This window comes from Tinamus guttatus, unplaced genomic scaffold (genome assembly GCF_059628265.1).
Source record: "Tinamus guttatus ecotype Peru unplaced genomic scaffold, ASM5962826v1 Tinamus_guttatus_pri_ptg000314l, whole genome shotgun sequence".
NCBI classification, from domain to species: domain Eukaryota; kingdom Metazoa; phylum Chordata; class Aves; order Tinamiformes; family Tinamidae; genus Tinamus; species Tinamus guttatus.
Window position 1 is genome coordinate 10,810,780 of NW_028288848.1, and position 21,935 is coordinate 10,832,714.

General features: G+C 40.2%; 1 protein-coding gene across 1 annotated transcript in view; it reads left to right on the forward strand.

Moving 5' to 3' along the window:
• The window catches only part of VSTM4 (V-set and transmembrane domain containing 4), a 29,716-nt gene extending 8,471 nt beyond the window's left edge, over positions 1 to 21,245 (forward strand). The window contains exons 3-8 of the mRNA XM_088528741.1: positions 818 to 886; positions 2,336 to 2,443; positions 6,534 to 6,567; positions 11,875 to 11,987; positions 12,840 to 12,901; positions 21,017 to 21,245. Coding sequence (XP_088384867.1) covers positions 818 to 886; positions 2,336 to 2,443; positions 6,534 to 6,567; positions 11,875 to 11,987; positions 12,840 to 12,901; positions 21,017 to 21,142 — 512 coding nt within the window. The 3' untranslated portion in view covers positions 21,143 to 21,245. The remainder of the gene's footprint in view (positions 1 to 817; positions 887 to 2,335; positions 2,444 to 6,533; positions 6,568 to 11,874; positions 11,988 to 12,839; positions 12,902 to 21,016) is intronic.
• Positions 21,246 to 21,935: the final 690 nt, after the last annotated feature.

The following is a 21,935-nucleotide window of genomic DNA, read 5'->3' on the forward strand; positions in this document are numbered from 1 at the left end:
AAAAAAGAGCTTATCAGATGCAAGGCCAATCTTATCCTTTTCCTTATCCTCATTTCATAAGCCAGGTCAGCATTTTTTTTCCATAGATTGATAACAGGATTTCCTAAGTGCTTGTGGGAAAAAATATGGATTTCTCTAGATTGATTGAAAAGGGAAAGGTTCTAGGTAAGCTTCAGTATTTCAGTAGAATAAAAGCCAATTTACAATCCTTCACCACCTTCCTTCTCTTGCAAAAAGTCACTTCATCAATCATAGCTGAATAGGTTGATAGCTATAACACAGAAATCTTTCTGTGCTCTTCCTAGCTGAAGTCTGGGGTTCAGGTCAGTATTAGTTATTGCAAAGAAGAAAGTTATTCTATAGTTCAGCCCTTAAATACTTATTTCTTGATTTCCTTATTTTTAGTGCTCCTCATAAATGCAGAATCAGAAGGGGGAGGAATTCAGACTCATAAACTGGTCTTTCTAAAAGTGTCTGGACAACTGCATTGACTCCCTCTGCTTCAAATATAATCCAAAGTGCAGCAGGAAACTTGAGATAAGAGAGGAAGGCAGGACTACCTGTAGACTAAACACACTGACACAACACTCAAGCTAAATGACACTCCTTGGGGATGCCAAACAAGATGAGATTTCCTGGCAAACACTTTTATCACGACATTTTATAATCACAGTGTATGGCTGAAAGGTCATGAGATAAAATAAGATCTTGGTGTATTAGGCAGAGCTACCATTTACTTCAAGAAGTCTCAACATTTTACACCTTGTATTTTCAGTTGTCATCATGTCCTTTTTTTTTTTTTTTTTTTTTTCCCCAGTGATTTCACCAAGAGCTTCAGATGATCCCACCTTCAAAAAAAACCATGAAGCTTGGAAGTTTTTTGAAGGTAAAGACAAGTGTTACCAGTCCAATCCCCAAATCCAGTACAACACTACTGCCAAAATCAGGCCCAGTTTTGCTAGTTCCTGTGCAAACTCAGGCCTTGCCTCAGAAAACATTCACCAACATACAAACACTGTAGGAGAAAAAGGAAGATAAGGCCTTTCCTGCAGTTTTTCATATATCCATTAGGGTCAGTGGGGAAATAACCCTTGTCTGTAGTGCAGTGCAGAGCTTTGTCCACGAAACTACTGAACTTGTCTGAAGCACCCCGTGCCCCCATTAGCCTTATTGCTCACTGACCCGTCAGCACTGCAAGAATGTCTTAAGCTCTCTTGAATTTCAAGGCAAGCAGGGTTTCTGTGTCGATCAGTGAACATCTGTTACAGGAATCTGAAATGCAGAACCGGCCATCCAGTGGGAATTCCTTCTCCTCTTGACCCAGTACAAAGTGCCAGCAAAGTGCAAGCGGGACTGGTTGCTGCCACCCCACTGCCTTCCTGCGTGGTGGGAGGCTTCACTTAGAGGCTTGCCTCGACAACATGGGAAGCCTTGCTGCTCAGACCGCAATTTATATTTATTTTAATATTTAAATTCGATTTATTTTACAACTATATTGTTTTACTGCTCTAAAGAGAAAGAGGTTGTAAACCAAACACAGAGCTGTAGGCCAGGGGTCTAGATGCAGCATTGCTGTTTTCTACACTACCCCTTGACCTCTGAAGCTTTGTTTCTTCTTTGTAAAGCAGGGAAGAAGTCCCTAAGGAGATTTCAAGACATTAATGGGTCAAGCATCCTTAAACAGAATATTCTTAAATAGAGTTTTAGAAGAAGCAGAAATAAGTCATTAAAATTTCTTCTGCTTCTGTACAAAATATTCTCTTTTGAGCTGCAGTGGTAGAAGTACTGTCAACTTCAGGAGTAATGTGTTAGGCACCTGAATGAAAGCCACAGAAAGCGGATACTGAGGCTAGAAGTAGAGAAAGGGAAGGAAAAAAAAAGGAAAAAAAATACGAAAGGCAGTGATGCTGCCAAAAGAAGTGGTCACAGCCTTCATTTCTCCTTCCCCAGCCACACAGCACTTCCTGATCTCCCCCTCCCCCCCCCCCGTTTTTTTTTTCTTTTTATAAAACCTCACAGCTCTTTGAACTGGGGAAATGATCCAGCTGAAGTTCTTAAACTTTTTTGGTAGCCCCACAAAAAAAAAAAAAAAAAACCAAGCCTTCTCCTTCCTGCCAAGCTCCCCTGGGACTACACCTATTAGCATTTTTGAGACTTTACCTAAAATAAATAAAGTAGCATATAAAAGTCTCGAGAGGGTTAAATGACTTCTGAAGTGTTACCTTAAATCTTCAGGGGAGAGGTCTGTTTAGGTCCTGTACACAAAACTTTTTGCTGCCCTGCAAGCATGGAGCATACAGCTACAACATGGAGTCTCTATGTGCTTGGCTTTCAGATCTGTATGTGTATGCAGTGTTTGTGTGTTCAATAGGAATCATCAGCGTCCTCCTTTTTACGCTTGTCATTCTCTGTCAATCACTTCTAAACAAGAAGAGATCCACAGGTAAGTGAAATGTCATTCTTCCTGTTCCTGGGACCCTTGCAGAGAGAGAGAAGGGAAAAAGGAGAAGGCAGCATATGCAGGAAAGAGAAATATCACCTTGCCTTGATTTTAAATAAAAGTTTAGAGGGGCTTCAGAGAGGCTTGCCTTCTATTACACTTTCTAACCCCTTCCTGAACAGCTATCAATGTTCTGGGGTGGGTTGGGGAAGAGGGAGTTATTACCTCTGTTGTTTATATCATTCTTTGGGCCTAAAGTATTATCTCATGATTCAGATGTGCATTTTCCTAATAGTACTATCAAGGATTACCATTTCAATCTTCTCTTCCTCAGAGAGGGTTTTTCAGAGAGGCTCAAACTGCACAGAAGCAGACCCTGCTGTAATCAAAAGTGTAGTTTCAGACCTATGCAGTAACCAGCACAAGCCCTTTCATTTCAATTTAGGAGTAGTTTGTGTAAAGATATCACATGTAATTAAACGCTGCGAGGATAGTACCTCAGGATGCGAAGCAGCCAGCACGTTGTGAGATGGTTCTTACATCTTCTCCTAGTAGAAGGTTTGAAAAAGAGCTTGCTTAGTGATTTGTCATATTAATGACAAGAGAGAATCATGGTCTTGTTACTGCTTCAGCACTAACACATGTGCCATGAAGGAATTGTGACTCAGATACACAAGGGAAAAGACATGTAAGACAAAACACAGATTTATGGAGCAGTTTGTGCCTGACCGCAATCATAATTCAGGCTCCATTTTCCTGGTAGCCCACTCAGAGTAACCCTCCCTCTAATTTAACCCAACAACTCCTCTTGGCAGCAGGAAGACAAAATCAGTGTTACTCTTCCTACCCTGTTAAGTGATGACAACGGCTGAGTGCCAGGAGAGTACCCACATTTAAGTATGTTGGTCATGGTGAGTCACCCTGAAGCCACAAGCACTAGACATGCTCATTTATTCTGGGTGTTCCTTAGCAGACATTGGGCTAGGTTTTGCATCTGGTTACATTCACTGCTATAAGTGAATGAGCAGCTTGGAGAAAAACTCTTTAGGCTGAACTAACACAAGTTGAATATAGAAATAATACAGAATGCAATATGGAATATGCACATACAATATAAAATCTTTTCCCCCAAGTTGCTAAATTCTTTCTTCACAGCCCAAATATCTGATTAATTTCAGGCCTAGCCACTATTTACTCAGATTTTGAACATCATCCAGTAAACACTGGCAACATAAAACTTACAAACTCAACAGAAATATAACAGAGAAAAGCTTAGTCAAGAATCACTCAGCATGCAACTGATTAGATTTTGGGCAAGACTTTCAGCTAGGACCACCTAATCAAAGTATTTTCCTGAGCCCACATTAACTGGTCCAACAATCAGTTAAGCAACAGGAAATCAAATTCTCCCAGAGGAGCTGAGGAGGCAGCCTCGGTGATGAATGCAGTGCCCAGCAGCCATCCGCTGCTGGGCCAAAGCAGGAGGCCTGCGCACAACATGCCCCCTTGCTCCTCAGCGCTCACCTACCCCTGTCTCCAGGCACCATCAAACGATTAGAGTCTGGAGGTACCTGGCCTGCCGGCTGACAGCAGCTCTCTCTCATTAGATCAAGGCATCCCTCCCTAAAACAGTACTTTAGTGTAAAATATTAATGCATAAGTGTTATCTTACCTTCTCTCCATCTTTGGCACTCCATATCACCATCCTGGACTGCAACAGGCAGATCCTGGTATTACATATACATACTACAAACACTCTCCGGTGAAATCGTAAAGCCCATCCTTCCTTGAGAAGGCGACAAAGAAGTTGCACAGAAAAGCAGTCATCCCTCAGCCTCACCCTGGGCCTTCAGCCACGCTCCATGTCCAGTCTTCTTCCCCTTTCAGATCAGATGATCATGATACCATCTTCCTCAGAGGGCCTCCAAGAGAAGCCTGGCATTGCTGTTTCTCTGGAGAGCAGGTCAGGGAGCAAGGGCAAGCAAGAACATCTCCTTGCTGGACAATTTCTGTCAAAGCTTCTTCCTGAAGCTCTCCTGCTACTCAATCCTTGTCATGGGAACACATCATCAAACAAGGCAAAATGACACCAACAGCTTCCTCTACTGTCTGCTCCCACCACTCAACACCCACCAGCCTTTCACCACCCCCTCTTGAGTTTTTCCCTGACCTCCGCTTAGCCTCATCAGCTCTCAGCTTCCTCTGCCATTCTTCAACCCTGCCACCACAAGCAGAATCACCTGCAATCCCACCTTACATATAGGGGGGAGAGGCAAATACCCAAATAAGCACAGGAGAATAGGGAGGGAGATCTCTGCCCAACCACCTGCAAGGGCAACCTAGCCTGGAAGAAAACACAACTTGTACATGAAATTAAAGGTTGGGATTTGCAGACAATCCTTTTGGAGCCTGTGTGTGTAAAACCTGACCAAACCTGACTAACTCAGGGCTCTCAGCTAGTAAACCCTCTGTGGTTTAGGTAGAAGCTTGTGCCCATGCCTTTGTTACAGGAGAGGTTGCTTTTAAAAGGCTTGAGGAATCCTCTCTAGATCAGGGCAACATAATACATGCTTAGAGATAGTCAAAAGTATTCTAATCTTGTTCATGAGCATTTCCTTTGAATGAAAAATTACACTCTTTTTTGTTGAAAAGCTAAAAGCCTGAAAACTGAAGCTCAATGTAAGACTGAAGTCTTTTGGATTAAACTCAAAATGGGAGCCAAAGCACCAGTGCCTTAAGTCTCCAGGGACAGGCTATTGCACCTGGCTGTATTCCCCATATAGTACCCGGAGCTACTTCCTGAAGAAAGCAGTATGTTGTGAAGAATATATCTGATGGAGAGCTTGGCTCACAGAGGAAAAAAGAAGTGGTACTCCTAAGTGGTACTGTGGCACCCCTTTGAACAAAGGCAGTTCTGATTTTGGCTGAAATATTTTGACTCCTAGTATTTTGCCATTAAAAGCAATGAGAATTTGCTGCATATGATTACATATTATAAGATACAAACAACTTCAACAATTATTCACTTAGGCTTGAGATTTCTATAATTTGAAGTTTCCTGGGAATGTCTCTGCCCTAGATTTTTTCTTGATGATCTTGAGAATATTACCTATTTCTCCAGGACTTTAAGAGGACAACCAGGCTACTCAGGAGGATAACTGAGGCTACTCAGTTGGAGTAGCCTCCAGCTGCCATACACCCCATGGTAATAGTCTTTACCAGTGTAAAGAAACCAGGCAGAGATGGAAAACCTGCCTTGGCCAACTTAGATATAGATACCTGGCCATGAAAGGCTAGAAAGCACTAGCCTCTTGGTGTTTTCAAATCTCTTTTAGGACTAAAATTCAGCCTTTGAGGAGCCTCAGAGTTTTCTTAGAATAGCAGAACTTATTTAAGACAAGATGAGAACATGCTTCTGTGCAGATGAGCACATTTATGATAAGTGCAGTGTTGTCTGTTTTTCCTGACCTTTTAAGGAACAGAGGAAATTAAGAGAGTGGGTCTGTATTACATTAGACTTTACATCACAGCTGAGGGAAACAGCTAGTTCTCCTCCCAAGGAATAAGTTGACAGTGGGTTGATAACAGTCAGAGCTTCTCTTCCTCCTTGCATTTACCCACACTCACCATGCAGCACAACTTGGGCTAAACACAGAAAATGCTGAGCCACAGAAAGAGCATCCTGATAACCCTGGCTCCTGAAGGACTGCGGGGGGAAAGCTGCCCTTGCTCAGGGCTATTGATTTAAAGCAGCATGAAGGATTTATACAGCTCACACACACTGAGAGACAGGACATTGGCCTGAGTGGATATCTGATCTGATCTCTGGGCTAACCACTAGAATGCAAGCTGCCCAGCACTTCCACAGTAGATTTTTGGTGTTGTTTGCTACATCCACCATTCCCAAACCAGCCTATCTCTTTGAGTTAGACTTTAATTTACAATATAATATGCAGTTAGGATTAAAAGCTCTCTGACTGTAACAGGCAGGCATCTCCACAGTCTCAGGAGCACAGGTTTATCTGCAGTGTCCATTTGTAATTCATAAACTCTGTTGGTGTAAAGCCACATTTTCTGTTTTTGTCTTTAACAGTGAAGCATTACCTGGTGAAATGCCCCCAGAACAGGTAGGAGATTACGCTTCTCTCTACTGTAACCTGAGGCACCAGTTCTGTTTTGGTTTTGCTATGTACAGTGAAAAAGATGAGTTATTCTTTCCAAAATGCCTGAAAGCCAACACCTCAGCCAACACTTCCTGCGTGTGGTAAGTGGGATCCACCCAATCCATCTAGCTGTGGGTCCTGCAGGTGACTAACCCGGCCTTAATGCTCCAAATTACTTTTTGGAGAGGCCTACTTTAATCCTGTGTTACTTCCTAGGGTTTCCAACATCTTACCAGCTGGCAATGAGTGACCTAAACCATCCTATACAGAATAAACCACATCACTAAGTTATTGCTATTGAGAAATTCCTGCACCCAGGAAGGTGGAGTGGGGCTAGAAAGCAGATTTTTGCTAGGTCTGTCATAAGCTGAAGACTCTAAATGATGAGAAAGATACTACTCCTGTTGCAGCCATTCATCATTACCCTTGTTATAGCACTGACAACCAAAAGGTTTGATTTGCACGGTGGTATCTTAACGAGTTTCCAACTTACAAGCTTCTTGAGATAGAACTGTGCTGGAACTGCAGTAAAAGAAAGATGACAGAGTATTTTATGAGCAAAAATGATTAAAGAGGGATGCTTCATAACACTGCAAGAGTACAGCTGTTTCTCAGTTTGCAATGACATAAAACACGTGCTCCTGGTCTTGTAGTTTAAATCCAGTATCACTAGGTATCAGAGATACAATTTCTCAAAGTATCTTTTTAGCACAGATTCCAAGCCAAGTATAGCATGTCCTGGATCCTGAAATAAAGTAATTTTTACTGCATTCTCATGGGAAAATTGCTGTATTTATTCTAATCAACACCAAGGAGTAAACAAAGTCACAATAAAGCAGCAGAGAGTTCAGGAGAGGGCAGTAGGAACTGAAACTTTGATGTTATTCACTGGAAGGTCTTTGTTCTGTGACCCTGACCAGCTATTGCACCACTCCACAAATCCATAGAGACAGCTCAGCAATTTTCATTTTTCCCTGAATGTTTTTTTTTCCTCCTCATTTATTAGCTCCTGGGACAAATCAGGAAGGGGCAGGGGGAAGGAAATCAAAGTAGATTGATAGGGAACACAAGAAGAGAAAATCAATTGAAAAGATGACTGTCAAAGTGATGAAAAAAAAAATGGAACAAGGCAGTCAGATAAAAAGATTCATTATATTACAGAAAATGTCTCTCTGGAAATACACATTGTGGCAGTGATACCACTGCAAACACCAAACACAGCTGGCTGAATAGAAGGGGAAAACAACCCAACATGATTTCTTCACTGTAAAATGGAATCTCTGGAAGCAAAAGTAATGCATGACCCTCGGTGGAAAAAAAATGCAGTTTAATTTCAGTGTGGCAAAATGTGCTAATGAAAGCCTTGATCATATAAATGCATGCCTGAAGTGCATTGATTTCAGGGCTTTAAAAATAAATACTTCTCAATATGTTAGCAGTATCAAGATTTTCAGTTATGTGTTAAATTTTATACCTTTTATTTTCCAACCTCTGCTCAAAACATGAACCATTAAGTCCTTTGAGCTTTTTAGGATTGTTCCCATACTTCAAGTTAAGCACATGCCTAAGTACCTTGCTGACACTCTGATGTAGTGTAAGCACATCCATCTTAGACATAAACTATCATCTATATTATGATACACAGCTGAATCAAAACTTTTTTTTCCCTATTCATTCCCAGCCAAGGACCATGAATGTGCTTCAAGGCATCACAAAACCAGATCCTGAATGACAAGTAAATCATACATTCTGGCTCAACCAGATGTGTGCCTGCTGTGGGCTGTCCCACCGTCGGGAAGGAAGGGGTGCCACCTGCATGGGTGCGGATACGGCCCATCACTGCAGCCGTGACACCGCACAGGGCTGCGGCGTCAGTCCCAGACGAACGGCAGCAGTGCCACAGATGGGCAGTGACAACATTTAGAAGTTCAGTGATAGCTTTAGGCATCAGAGGAATTGAGAGGCATAAAGAGGCATAAAGATGCCCCATCTGCCTGCAGAGCAAAACAAGAAAAGTCCTCTTAGTGTCCCCAGACCAACCTAGAATCTCGGAAAGTTTCATCAGATCTCATTTACAAGTGGGGAATGCATTTCAAGCTAGCTTCTCTTCATCTGCCTATTCTTACAAAAATATTTGTCAGTTTCCCATAGACCTTCAGCCCATTGCAACACAAAACATCTGTTAGGTCAGTCTGACCAGCTAGTTTGTAGGAGACTCCAGCAACTCAAAATGACTCTGCTACATAAAATCAACCTTGATTAGAGAGGCTGAGCTCCAGCTCCCTTAGTGATATTTCAAAGTGAGAGCAGAATCCAGTTTCAAAATTACATTGACAGCCTAGTGTCTGTGCTCCCACTGCAGAAACACCTGGGCATCTCGAAAGATTTCATGCTCTCGCATCCTAATGGAGCTTTTCTTAATTGGAATCTAAGGAACAAAGTACTAAGTGATCTGCCCTGGGTCTCACAGCATGGCTGTGGTAGAAAAGAAAATTAAATCCAGATTTCTTCAGTAGTACAAAGCAAATGGTTGAGTTTTGGTTTGCTACTTGACCAATAAGAAATTACAGGGAAAAATAAGTCAGCTGAAACCCATTTCTTTCCCACATTTTAAAAATAAATACCTATATAAATAATACAGTTATTTCAGTTTTCTAAACCATTTAATTCTATTTCCTGTTTTTTTTTTCCTCCCTTAAATATCCTCCTTGTTATTATCTCCCTTGTCTTTAGATCATTTTGTCAGCTTTTAGAATCAAAACCTCCCAGGAAGCAAAGCTTTGAAAATGAGATTTTTCTTTTCTGTCATTTATTTGTTTTGGCTTGGCCTCTTTGGTTGGGTCCTCTGAGGTCTCCTCTTGACTTCAGCAACTGCTTTTTCAGAGACAAATCATTTGAGGTGAAAGAGGTGAAAAACAAACAAACAAACAAACCCGCATACGTTCCCCTCGGAAAGCTGTCCCTCTTGACACCCCGCTTCCAGGGCAGGGATCCAAAGCATATAAGCAGCTTTGGCGCAGCCTTCCCCTGGCTCCTCACACCACTACCCCATTTGGAAGATGTTATTGCAGTGCTCAACACTTGGGTGAATTCCCTACAGACTCCTGAGGAAAGGGAATAGCTGAGCTGTCCCTCATACACACAGGAATATCGCTAAACTCAGGAAAAGTGCTGCAGCCTTGACCCTAATGAGGAGATTAAAGCCCGAGATTGCAGTCGTTGGACACCCCTGGGCACTTGCTCCAGAAACACCAGGCGCTGCCTGCAGGGAACCTGCTGGGAGCCACCTTCCACAGGTGTTTTTTTTCCCCAAGCTCCTGCCTTTTTATTGCTCTCAAAAAAACACACCCATTGCTCCAAGAAATGCACAATGTGACACTGTTCAAACACAACCCAGGAGGCTGGAGGAGGAGCTAGAGATAAAAAAAAGCGACTTCTCTTTTCAACATAGAAAAAGACAAGCATACAAAGACACAGTGTGTCAGAGCCAAGGAGTCTTTTCTGAGCAGCCTTGTTTGGATTGAGGAACTCCCTCTGAGGCTGCAAGTAGAGCTACAGTGTGTGTTAACCCCAAACAGTCCTGGTGTTCCAAAGAAAAGCATAAGCTACAAATACATTTCTCTGTAGCTTCTCTATCTCAGTGACAGAGCAGGAGTAATAACTAATGTAGTGAATTGACAGTGAACCCTTTCATCTACCATGCTTAAAGAAGCAACATCATAATAATAATATATTTAAGTCACACATATGCCTTAATGACTTTGGATTGTTAAAATTAAAAGATTAAAATATAATTATCATCCCTTATTTTTGGTATTTTTTGTTCTTTGAAGTGTTCTATCTTTGGGTAATGGAACTAGGCAGGACAGAATCATTTCCTGCTGGTTTTAAACAATTTCACTTTCCGATTTTTTACAACAACAAACAGTTGTTGTGGGATAGATTCAGGCAGACTTTGAATTTATTTTTGTGCAACATAACATAGCACCTAATTGACATGATTTACTTATAAATCATGAAAAGATTTTATCTTTCAAACACTTAAAAATGTTTGGGAGCAAATTTACGTTTTGGACTGATACATGGAACAGAACTTAGCAAAATCAGCAACCCACAGTCTTTTCTAATCTCTGCAAGTGCAAACCCAGCATGATTTCACCAATGGCAGTCACTTTCATTTTGACTTAAAGCTGTGTAAAGTGGTAACATCTGTTACTTGGCTAGTCTTGTGTGGGCAACAGCTCAGACAACTTTCATTAAGACTGGCCTACTTCGAATATTTTGTTCTACTAAGGTAAAAAGAGTGTTTCACTACTTGAAATAACCCAGATAAAAACAACATGGACAAATGAAAACAGCTTGGGACAAACGATTTTCACAGGATTCAGTTGTCAGTATTGTTATGATGGAGAGCCTGGTGGGATCTCACTGTGTGACACAAGTCCCAACACAGAACAGAGGGGTCTCCTGACCCTCCATCTTACCTGTGAGGAACCCATAGTCAGACGTACCTGACTTACAAAGTCACCTCCATCATTTGAGCTGTCACAACTGACTGCTGTACACTGTCCTCCCACCTCAGCTCTGAGATTTCTTTCATTACCAGTAAAGTCAATAGACTTTTACCTCGCATTAGTCGCAAGCTAAACGCAGCCACACAATCAGTTCCCAATACTTACCTGACACACAGTAACTAAAACAAATTACTGCAACTTGACAGCATAGCCAAGCTCATAACTGCTCAAAGCAGGATATACTACCTTAGACTCTGGAGATGCTACGAAGAAAAAACAAAAAACAAAAAACTATTATATTTAGAGAAGAATAATCCAAAACGCAGAAGCTCTCTTGGACAGGAGAGGGTTTTCAATGTAGCTGTTGCACTCTTCTCTTATACCTGTATGTCCTGGAGAATGTGAAGTACTGTGTTTAAGAAACGTACTATTTCTCTGTTTTACATGCAGCGCCCACACTGGCCTCTTGAAAAGGCTAGCTTTTTCGTAGATAGATTTGCAGGCCTTTGGAAGGACTGCATCTCACTCAACGCAGGCTGCACACTTCCCTGATCTGCTACCACTTGACCCAGAAACTGTGTTGAAGATTTTGCTTTGCTATATGCTTCCTCACTGAGCTTATGCAAGTCCCTGAAACTGTGCGTGCCTCTGGCCCTCAGGGGTACATCATCATCTTGCATGCAATGTTCTATGGAGTAGACTGTCCTTCCTACCACTGCCTTCACTTTTCACTCACACATGGACCTCTGCTTTCCAGTTCAGGGGAGACAGTTACCAGTGTGACAAGCCTGTCCCCACTACAGCCCAAGAAAGTAAAGAAAAAGAAAGAGAAAGAAAAAGTGGAGCAGCCACCAGCCATCCCAGCAAAAGGTATGAAAACAGGGATGCAGAAGTATTTCAAATCCAGAGCACTGGTGCGTGGGGACAGCAAAGCTTGGGTGGTCAAGACTCCTGCAGTGTCACTGAATCTGCCCGTAGAGCACCCTGCAGCCACTTCTCCTGCGGGGAAGAAATGGCCCGTGCCCATTGCTGAGACCAGGCTCTCACCACCCATTAACATCAGGTATCTAAAGGCTGGTTCCCTGCTTCGATCAAGTGGTCTCAGCTCCCACCAGAATCAGTGGGGAGCAAGAGCAGAACCTCTAGGACAATATTCTCCTCATCCAAAGAGAAGATTAAAATTAAGCAAGATGAAATCTCATCTTGAGGGAAGGTCAGCATACTGCTCTCTTAAAAAGTGTGGGTGCCCTTGCAGGGGTTGTGTAAGCTGAGCAGATAAAGACCAAGCTTCCGAGGACCTTATTTTCAAAAAGAATTTGCAATTGACTTCAGGAACAGTCACATAAGCTCTTGAGCATGTTCTCTGAGCGCTACTGCCAGGCTGCTCAATGGGGTAGGGGAAGGAAAGGAACTGAAGATTTACCATGCATTAGATTACAAGTGATCAGTTCTTAAAAGGAATATTTGCACTGGCTTTTGCACACAAAAGCCATGTTTTCTAGATCAGATTCCTTAGTTTTATGACCTCTAATTTATAAGCTCTATAACTTTTTTTTTTCCAAACGAAGCATCTGGAATACAGTTAAATTCTGGGATAAATACATGCATTTACTTGCTCCTGATCTGCTATTAATGAGTAATTTTTAGATTGTTAATATATATACTAAAAGTAACAGTGAATTATGATAGTGTGAAATAATATCTTAATATTTATTTTCATAGCTCCAATAGCCAATAACTTTCCTAAGCCCAAGCTGCTGAAACCACAGAGAAAATTGATCCTGGTAAGTAGTTTTCTATAACACTATTTTCTCCATATTTTCTCTCCGTATAATTGCCATGACGTTGCCACAATTCTAGGATCAAAGACTCTAAGTTGGTTTTAAAATCACACAAATCATCTTTTTAAGTAATTCATTTTAAAGTAATGAATTCTCTTGGCCCTTTTCATTTTGAGCATTAGGCTACATTGGATTATGTTTTCCAGCTTTTGTTTTTTTACAGTCACTGTGTCTATGAATTTACTTCTTTCTTAAATGAAACTGCCATTGATTCTCACGTGTTTCTCAGACCCGGAACACTGGGAAAAGTATCAGTTACTGCCAGGATCACAACTGACTCCTTTTGAGATTTTTTCAAGCCAGACATATGGGACCTGATTCTGTCCTGCAGTAGTGTAAGTCAGCAGTAACTGAAGCTGCAGGCGTGACAGGCATGTATGAAGCTCACATAAGCAAAGAAAGAACTGGTATGGCAGTTGGTTGCCTATGAGCTTCTGTTTGAAAAGTTTTTGGATTTTGGCCAGACAAACCAAATAAATAGACCTTTTAGTGCCTTAGTAATAAATCAGTACCTGATCAAGAAATCCAGGGGGAATAGAGGTAGTTTTATATCAACTAACTTTAGTTCCTTATATAAAGAGCCTGCTCTCCTAAGCTCCCTATATAGGCAATAGAGAGCGAGGTGAGTCAGAGCAGAAGCTCTAAATTGCCTTTTGGGGACCCCTTTTTCCCTTCCTGGCACAGAGGGCCCAGGCTGACTAACTTCCTAACATAGGCACCTGAGTGAAGGTGGGTGCCTAAAGTTAGGTGGTGTGAATACTCCTCGCGCCTCTGCGATGGCTTCATTGCAGATGAGGATTAGCACTGGGAAACTGTCCCCCAGCAGCTAGTAAATTTTCTCTAACATTTTAAGCACGGTCAGGGTGTAAACCAGGATACCCAGGCACAGTGCCAGGTGACTGGGGAACAGCTCAATTAAGATCTTATGCAAGATGCAGGGGTAGAGAGCTCACCTATCCTCCCCCAGTCCTACAGGGATTGCACCTTGGCCAGTCTCTCCTCATAGGTCAGGTCTCACTACGGAGAGAAACAGAGTTTTAAAAGTCCATGAAACCTCAGATGTGGTTCAAACTCTTTCGAGGGGAGCAGGAAAAAGCCTTTTGAAACAACGAAACCTGCTTTGTTTCCTCAGCGTGACTGCTAGTCTTCCCATGTTGTGTGCGGGCAGTAGATGCGGTTTTTAGGTCTTGCTGTTGGTCTCAAGTCTCGCAGTTGTTCCCTTATCTCACTCTTTCCTCCACCATATTTCACCTTGAAAAGACATTATAGCCTGCCGAAAACACATTATCTACAGATATATGTTAGTTTTTAGTCAGAAAATCACCCATCAAATATGACCCAAAGAATTTTCAAGCCCCAAACTCCCCTAGCAGTACTTTAAAGGACAAAGCAAACTCAGCCCACGGCGGGGTGTAAGGCACATTCAGGAGCCAGGCAGGACAGACCCCATAACTGTCTGCCATTTGTGTTCCTCTTGCCCTTCTCAGAAAAAAACAAAAAACAAAAACAAAACCCCCACAAATTTCTTGCCTTTAAATGACCTTTCAGTGAGAAATATAAATCAGCCAAATAAGTTTCAGCAACAAAATAGTAACAATTACAGAAGAAAATTATCAACCTATCAAGTTCATCTAAGCGAATCATTCAATTGATTTTAAGAAAACTTGCCTCCCTATTCTTTTTATTTATTTATTAATTTTCTGTCAAAAATTTTCTCAGGTTCAAAATTTTCAGTCTGTTTGGGGGAAATACATGTATGTATCATCATCCTATCATCCTGCCAAATTTCTGCAGCTTGAAAAAAAACATATTCCTTCCAACTGTACTGATGGTACAGCTGGGCTTTTTTCACTGGCTGGGCATAGGTACTTGATAACAGTCACTGGAGAGACACACCTGGATTCCTACATTTCTGAATGCATTCTACAACCCAAGGATGTTACCACATCATGGCACATGAAGAACGTTCTAGAAAACCTAAGCAAACAAACTAGAGTATAAAGGAACATAACAAAATAATTCCAGCGTTTGGGGAAAATTTTTGTAATAACCTAAATACCAGCAAAATTATTTCCAGAGGACATGTGCTTCTGGTTTCTTGAAAGATGTTTATAATAAGCTAGAGAATTTCTTTTGTTGTTAACGTGCTAGAGTGGGTTGCAGTATCATTTTACAAGAATAAAATAACCTGGATAAAATATGGACATAATCTCAATGAAAATTAAAAAGAAAGAAAGAAAAAGCCTAATATCATGTTCAAAACCACAGCATTGAATAAAGCCTTTTAAAAATTCTGCTGAATTCATAATGCTTTTGCTTTAGCCAGAATAACAATTCTGTGCTCCCCCGTTGCAAAAATATTCCCCATCAGTGTCATTCTCTATTAGCGTCAATGAGAAATGTGTACAGATCAAAGGAAATAAAGATGCTGAAATGCAAAAAGGGATTTTTTTTATGGCATACAAGAAGCACAAAGAATCATTAAGATGACAAAAATTTTAGGGGCCTACAGATTATGCTCTCAAAGGACTGTTCAGCTGTAGCCATAAGTGCTTAGTTCAGTTCGTAGAAACAAAACTTACACTTTTTCAACCAAATTTTCTGGTAAGCTTTCCTTGCGTCCCAGAGAGTAACTGGGGTGGCCCAAGAGTTTTAGCCTTAGAACATCTTCTGAATAAAAAGGTTTCAGTGTCATTTCAAGCAGCGTGGTTTCAGTGACCATAGCTGGTCTATTTATGAGGCACTTCCCACTACAGTTCACACACCATAGAGAGCAGTGTTCATCTCCACAGGGATCACTGGACCTGGAGCCACACGGATGTAGAGATGTTATGAAGTATTCTTCATAAATCATTATAGACCTTGTTCCTAGTGATAGAGGCTTTCCGATAGAGTTAAAAATAGATATCTTAGTGGAAAGAAACTGCACTGCTATTCTTTTCTATGGTAGTGCCACCAATAATCACACTTCCTACTATTTTTTTTCCAAAGTCATATTTCTCAGCATTAGCAGACAAAATATAACGTTGTTTGTGAAAAGAGATATGCCGAGGAAAACATGGGGTTTCCCTTAGTCTGCACGCACTATGCAGCTTTTTCCGATCTGTGCAGAGGGAAGCAATAGTCTGTCCCTTTGGCCAAAGCCCACCCAGTTGGCCTGGACAGCCCTGTCTAGACACTATTTGCTTCTGGGAGCACTCAGGTGGTGACACAGGATGCTCCTGAGCTGTGCTATCTGGACAGGATCAGCACTTTTCCTGTGGACCCTTTACAGAGAACAAAACAGGATGTTTCTCAAATTTGAGGTGAAAAAGACTGAAGATCTCTTTGGCCTGTGCAAGAGAAAGGGAGAGAAAATGGAACAGCCCTGGCAAGTGCCTACCAGGAGAGCTACCTTGTGGCATTGGGCCATGGTTGCACATTCCGTGTTATGGAGTCACCTGGACAGAAGTGCAATTCCTAGTGGCTGGACCGAACAGACATCACCACCACCTCTTGTTTCTGCATCTTCCCAACTGGCATTCCCTGCATCCATGGTTTGCACGCGCCAGCACAATGTGGCCTCTTACAGGTGACAAGAGGTCATGTATTGGCAGTCAGGCCAGCAAATATCTGCATACCAGGCACAGTTTTATATTTGCTGACCTAACGCATTCACCCACAAGCACATACCTTCTACTGAGGGCACAGATTCACCTTATGAGTGCTTCTGCAGAAAATCTTAGTTAATTTAAACTAATATAGAAGAGTAAATAGTAAATATAAATATTATATTAAGAACTTTCTTGGAATATGTATCTCAAATCCAGAAAATTCAGATTTTTTCTACCCTTGCTCCCTTGTTAAGTTCTTTCTGCATTATATCCTGAGAAACTTCTCCCACATGTGATCATGTATACACTGAATTCCATGGCCAATATCTGCAGCAATAGTTGCTAAAACAGTTAAATTAAACTAAACTGAGAATTGACCTTCTTGGTAAAAGAGAATTTGAGGGAAAATACCTTTCTCTCCTCACCCCGGCAAAAAAAAAAAAAAAATTCATATTCATTTTTGTCATCTTTATGATAACTGATGAGATCATGAAAGTGAGTGCAACAACACATAAGAAAAAGGTGGCATCAGGTGCTTTTCCAGACAAGTTGAAATTTTGAGGCTATAAATTGCCTATTTAGTTAATTATTACTACCCAAATTACAAATTTGGATAAAAGTGACCTTGGTTAAAACTTTATAAGCTTTCAACCTGGCAGTATTCACAGTAAACATCCTTGAGGCCTCCTAGAAATCACCCAGCTAATCCTGGGAAGAGCATAATTGACATTCCTGGTAATTTTGACACAAAGATCGGAGTCATTTTCATTAAAATACAAGCCTTACAGGTCTTTTCTAGCACCTTACATATGACACAAAAATCAATTAAAACAAATTTTAGTTACTTTTTAATATTTATATGATAGATTTTTTTATTGAGAAAATGCTGCTATTAGTAAACTCTTCTGAATAGTTGCCCATGGGAAGCCCTATCAGTGCAACAAAGTAAAATTAAACTGGAGGAGACCTAGAAGATGAACGATGTTTTTAATAGCCAGGAGATACACTGGAAAATTATGTTTTTTTTTTTTTTCTCTAATTTATGTTTATGCAAAGTATATGATCCCAAAAGGAGAACTTAGATGTCTGGGATAAAGAGTACATCTAGAAATATCACTTTGGAGTAGAACTGTATTTGAAGAAATCATTCAATACTACTTTGAGACAATGATCTAATTTTTCAAAAAGGATGTTATAGTCATAGGAATCCCAATGACCTCCTAAGTGGATAGCCAGGCTGGGAAGAGAGAGGTGACCAGTCAGTCACTCACTGCCTCTTTCTCTTCAGCATCAGTCCCACCTATAACATTAGTTAAGTCATGCTATTGTTCCAAAAAGGAGGTGGTGGCAGGATTCCAGGTTGACACTGCCAAAACATTATCCAATCCAAATGAGAGATAAAATCGTGGAATTAGTTTTCTTTCCCTACCTGCTTAAAAACCTGGTTTTGGACAAACAAACAATCGGAATTAAATTAAACATATGGCTCACAAATGAAGTACAGAAGAGCAGCTGGAAAAAAAAAACTGGCTACCATAGGTACTTTAAAGTTGTGTTGGCTTTCATGCACTGTTATTACACATCCTTTGCTGAAAACTGTATACCCTTCACAATTTTGAACCTCCTGTGTGTTTCCTCATATTTTCAATCAAATTATTACATACTAGAAATATGCATAAGGGAAATTATTCTACACATTTTATGGTGTGCTGTTGCTTGTAGCAGTAATTGAAGTACCTTTTCCACTTATGAAAGTACTAATTTTATTTGGTTTTATTGCTTTTCTAGATGCAATTATTTATTTAGTGTGTTTCGCCTTTATTAAATTATGTTTACTATAGGAACATCATAAAAATGTATGAAAGCAACACATCAGCCACTACTGCCCAATGACCTGTTTTGGGGAATCTAGTGTTATTTTTCATATCCAAACATAATAGAATAAAGTAAGAATAAAGAGATAATCTACACTGAAAAACAATGCAATTTTGAGATAATATAATAAAACACCTGGACAATATGATTTCATAAATCTTAGTTCTAAAATTTACATGAGCTGGGCGTTAGGGCGACTATTTTAGGGCATGCAGTATTTTCTAAATGGAAACATAACACAAAATGCAATTAAACAGCAAAGGGGAAAGCATACGCAGATTTAGTTTGCCCTGAGCAACAGATTTCTGCAATACAATGAAAATATTTCTACTTCAAAACAGGTACTGGGCTGGTTTTAGTAAACGTAGACTTTTACTCTGGTAGCAACCAACAGCTTGTTTGTAAAGTTTTGTGAGATTTGTTCTTTTCACCTCTAGCATATCATTCTGGTTTTAGCATCTGAATTGACTCCTACTGAGTCGACTCCAGCAAAACTCCCACTAGCTCCATACAGAGAATACACTTGCTATTATACATTGTGCATAAAATCCTGAATATTTTCCGGTATTGTTTTATGCAGCCTCAGTTTAGCTTTATACTATCTATTAGATAGATGAGTGCATATAATTGTGAAATCTCAAAATGAGTCCTTAACAAATCTAAAAAGGCAAAAAAGTTAAATGCCTAGAAACTGAAGGTAGATAAGATTAGGCTAGAAAGAAGACAGGAAAGCTTAATTAAGCAGTTAAGGAAGAGGTGTTTTCTAACTCCTTAATCCAAAGCTGAAATGGGCCAGATACTTTTCTAAACATTGTATTTTAGCTCAGCCTGAACATATTAAAAAAAAAAAAAAAAAGAATACGTGTGATTTTCTTTCTGTGTTATAGATAAGGTCAGGTTGTGTGATCCATAGAAAGTCTTTTTACATCCTAAGGCTAGAGAATTTCTAGAAAAGATGAATTTTTTTTAGTCAGCATTGGAGAATTTGGTGGAGAATGAGGATCAGACGCTGAAATCAAATGGGATTACCCATGTAAAGGGGGAAGAGCAGGTGAAAGATCAAAACCAAGGATTACAACCTTGCAGGCACCTAGCCCTGACGATAGCCTTTACTCGCACGTACAGATCAAGCGACTTCAGCAGTAGCACCTGCATCAGCAGCTGCAGAAAGTCCTTCAGGATCAGATCTACAGAGGAGAAATATGATTAAATTCATGCTTGAAAAGTGTAAACTGATCCACCCAGAGGGAAACAATCTGAAATGCAGACTGTGAGCAACTGTTATGGCAAAATGAAAAGATTCCAGAACAATGCAAAATATGGGAAGCAGTAGAGCCCAGGGACAAATTTCAGAGGATATTAGGTGCTTATCTTTTTAGCCAGAAAACAACATAATAATTATTCAAACAAGAATCATTTATGTTAAATTAGAAAGGCATAAATAGCAGTAAATGGAACAAAATTACATAAGGAAGACTTGGTGTTGGAAAATATTGTCATTTTCTTCATGATAAAACTTAACTACTTTACAAAAATCTTTTTTTAGTTTATAAACTTTAAGTTTTAAATTCATGACTAGAAAAAGTCTTTCTTGAGCATTAAGAGACTGGTCTCAGAGACATATCCTTTTCAGTAAGGTGCCGTCCTATGACTGCAACAAATTCTACGGATGAAAAGTTTTAAGTGGCTCTTTTTTAGGCTTAAATGTGAGGAAACAAGTGATAGAACAGGGCACCCAAGTAGATAAGAGAACAAGTTTCCCAGTTCTGCAGCTGCATAGAGCCTTAGTATTTCACCCTTCTGCAGGGAGCACAGAGTTTAAACTTCAGGTAAAGTGAAATAGATTTCAAATCCTAGGGCTCCACACACAATCCCAAAGAAGCTCTGCTGCTTGATGTTGAGGTGGGTTTGATACTAATGACTGATTCCAGTTGCACACACAGAGGAACATAAGGCAGGACCTTCCTCCTCTAAGGTACAGCCCAAGTCTGGATGAGGCCCAGACAGCAGGAGCTTGGGACACTTGGCAACTCTTCCTTGACCCACACGAAATTTGTTCAGTAAAAGTAACTCAACTGCTCCCATTTCTGCCCTGCTCTGCACATCCCTAACACACTTCCTGGTGCTGCTAAGAAACATAAAGCGCAATATTGTGAGTGTGTGTGATTAGGATGTGACTATTCCAAGGTTTACACTCAAGAAGCAAATCTGGCATAGATGTTTTAAACTGTGAGATCTGCAATAACTAAAATTATATTGGGAAATTTGGGATTAAATTAGAGGAACTGAACATTTTGCTAATGTGCTTCTTTCAAAATTGTAATATGTTAATTGGCAAATTAAAACTTTCAATGCATAATTTTGAAAAACAGAAAAAATAGAAGTTATATTAAAACCCCTTTATTGTTTTCCTTTATTTCATCTTTTATGAACCAAATTTAATACAGAGTGAACCAATTAATATTAGAGTAGAACTATTAAATATGACAGAAAAAAAAAAGGTTAAAAAAAATCTATAGAATATGTAAGGTGTCTTTTACATTCATCCACAAAAACTTTGTAACTGTAATTTGTTGGTTCTATTTCCTAGCCAAAAATCACAGAGGAGAACTTAACATATGCTGAACTTGAACTTATGAAGCCGATTCAGGAAGCCAAAGGCATTCCCAGTACGACAGTCTATGCACAGATACTCTTCGAGGAGAACAAGCTGTAACAGTTCATGCCTGTATAAATGTCTTTGTGTTCTATTTAATTCTTGCTGTGCTGTTTATTTATAAAAAATCATAAAAATGTCCTTATTTTTTTATATCCATTCACACGCTTCTATATTTTTATGAGACTTTTAAACAAAAGGCCATTGAAAATAGCCATAGAAAAAGCAGCCGGTCTACAAGTGACATCCCAGAGAAAACCAAAGTTTGTTTTTCATATTTTCATTCCAAATTTCCTCTTCAAAATGATATTGTATTTAAAAACTTAATTTGCTTATATTAAGTGTTTGAAATCAAACATTTTAAAATAATCCAAGGGAAACATTCAAATTTAAAACCAAATGGAGTGCAGGAAGAATATTTAAAGCTTTGTAACATTTTCCAGAATTTGATTTTTTTTTTTGGGGGGGGGGGATGGATCGTGAATATGATAGTGATGAAAAAAATTCCCCAGAATGAGGACACTGTTTTTGGCCTTGCTTGAGATTGGAAGTAATTCAATTTATTCAAAATCCAATTTACCCAAAAGCCAGGCCAGTCACTGAGCAGGAACTTTTGAGGTCTTTGCAGTAGCACTTGTAGGACTGGGGCTTTGAAAATCCAAACCAAGGTGACCCAGGTTGCTTGTCTGGTTGGGCTGTTTTAGGGACATGCCAGGAATACCTGTGTCCTGAGCTCCAGGACTGAGGGGCAGTAGAGGAGAGTAGGGTCATGGTGACAGTGCAGGGACAGGCCACAGGGGAGCGAGCACAGCCCTGCCCTTCGGAGGGTTTCACTGGAATATTTTAGTTTGCA